General features: G+C 32.1%; 1 protein-coding gene across 1 annotated transcript in view; it reads right to left on the bottom strand.

The window, feature by feature from the left end:
* The window catches only part of LOC111698489 (RRP12-like protein), a 29172-nt gene that overhangs the window by 27073 nt on the left and 155 nt on the right, over window positions 1-1944 (bottom strand). The window contains exon 2 of the mRNA XM_023468839.1: window positions 518-603. Within this exon, the coding sequence (XP_023324607.1) occupies window positions 518-603 (86 nt within the window). The remainder of the gene's footprint in view (window positions 1-517; window positions 604-1944) is intronic.

The following is a 1944-nucleotide window of genomic DNA, read 5'->3' on the forward strand; positions in this document are numbered from 1 at the left end:
CTTCTTTCCTCGCTCTGTAACAACCATACTCAAACCTCTCATTGAATTCTGAAAAATGCTCTCACATCTCTCCTTCTCCCAGCAAGAAATAATTTTAGTAATATCTTTTATTTATTATATATTCAAATTTAACAATAGGTGTCGGATCGACGAGAAAGCATTTCAGAACTGAGCTTTAACAACTGTATCTTAATGCATCGTGCAATATTGAAGGCGTGGGATTACCTAGAAAAAGGTCTAGGACTGCATATTCTCTTTAGTGTAATAAATCACTTCGTGTTGAGTGAAGTAAAAAAATATTTAAAAAATGTAGACAGCTTTATAGGATTAACGCATCAAATTTCCTGTGGAACGTTTAATTGTCGCGTATCCTACTAAGTTTCGACCTCTAATATGTAATCATCTTCTCCACAAAAAACTCGCATTGCAAATCAGTTCAACAAAATATGGATTCAATTCAGAAAATCTTCCACGAACAAATAAAATAAGAATTTAAGTTAAGAGAAGAATAGAATTCCTGCTCCATGTTTTCTGCATCTCCAAGCAACGCATCGTGACGAAGAAGGGCCGAGGCAGTCAACTTACCAGCTCCCAGGCTTTCTCCTAGAGAAGGATAATTCATTAAAGATTATGGATTATAAATCTTTATTCGTAAAATAAATATCTTCTAGTAACACATTGCTTGCAGGATCTACAAAAGGATTAAACCGGTTTAAACTTAGCTCTAGTAATTATTCTAATTCTCTCCCCCACATATTAGAGCCTAGAACTTCACCGATGCCCTTTTCACCTATCAAACCGTCAAATCTGGAGAATAGATGCATTTAAAAAATGATTTCCACTACAGTGTACACATTTTTTGTTTGTGTATTCGCCGAGAAACTTCAAACTCAAAAAAATTCTTTAAATGAAAAATTACACAATATGAAATATTTGTTAACCAATCCGCTTAGTTTCTGCCATGGAACCACCAGACAAAAATCTTTCGATTTTGATAAATTAATTAGATTACATTTTTATTAACTTGGGTATTTGAGGAATTCAAGAACATTAACTTCAAGACTCAAAGGGGAAGGTGGATATGTCCAATTCTTCCAAGTTTAGGTGTTTGACTTGAATTCTGATGGTCCATTTTCAGCGTGTGCTCTATGCCCTGGGTTTCTAGCCTTCGTTTGATATGCATAAAGCCAGAGTTGAAACATTTTCCAATTGTTGAGGTCATTAGAAGTCATTATAAGTCATTAAAATTCACTTAGATTTTATTTCAGGAAATTCGATCACTAATTAGACCTGCAGCCAGAAAATTGGAAGATTTTAACCAAAATAACAATAATCAAATCTCAACCTCTCCCTTAAACCATTTTCAATTTCGATTTAGTTAAATATTCTATTTATTTGTGCCCCTTGGGTATGTATTTGTAAAAAATGAAAAGCAATTCTCCAGATTAAACCAATCATGAAGTTTCAGAGGTATTTTAGATGAGAAAATGAAGAGCGTGAGGTTCGAATGTAGAAATGATAAAATTAACCATTCTTATTATTTGGAAGTGCATTTACAAAATAATCGAAAAATTAAGATTGAAAAACAATACACGATAATCTATAGTTAGCTAGTCTTCTGATAAAAATAAATATTACCAAAATCTACTTGTTATTAAAAATTGAATAATTGCCAGAAATGCATGCCATATGTAATTAAAGGATTTTATTTTGCCCTGTTCAGTGCATAATTTAATAAAAAGTCGAAACTTAAAATTGACAAAATTCAAATTTCAACTCAGCAAGATAAATTCATTTTGAGGTTTTGTAAAATAATTTTTCCCAAAACACTGAATAAGAAACGCAAATTATTACATATTTGATCCCCGCCACTTCACGATACAGGTTTATATTATGATATTACGGGGATAATCGTAATTTACTGCGGAATATTTTCAAGAATAC

The sequence above is a fragment of the Eurytemora carolleeae genome, unplaced genomic scaffold (genome assembly GCF_000591075.1).
Source record: "Eurytemora carolleeae unplaced genomic scaffold, Eaff_2.0 scaffold33, whole genome shotgun sequence".
Lineage (NCBI taxonomy): Eukaryota > Metazoa > Arthropoda > Copepoda > Calanoida > Temoridae > Eurytemora > Eurytemora carolleeae.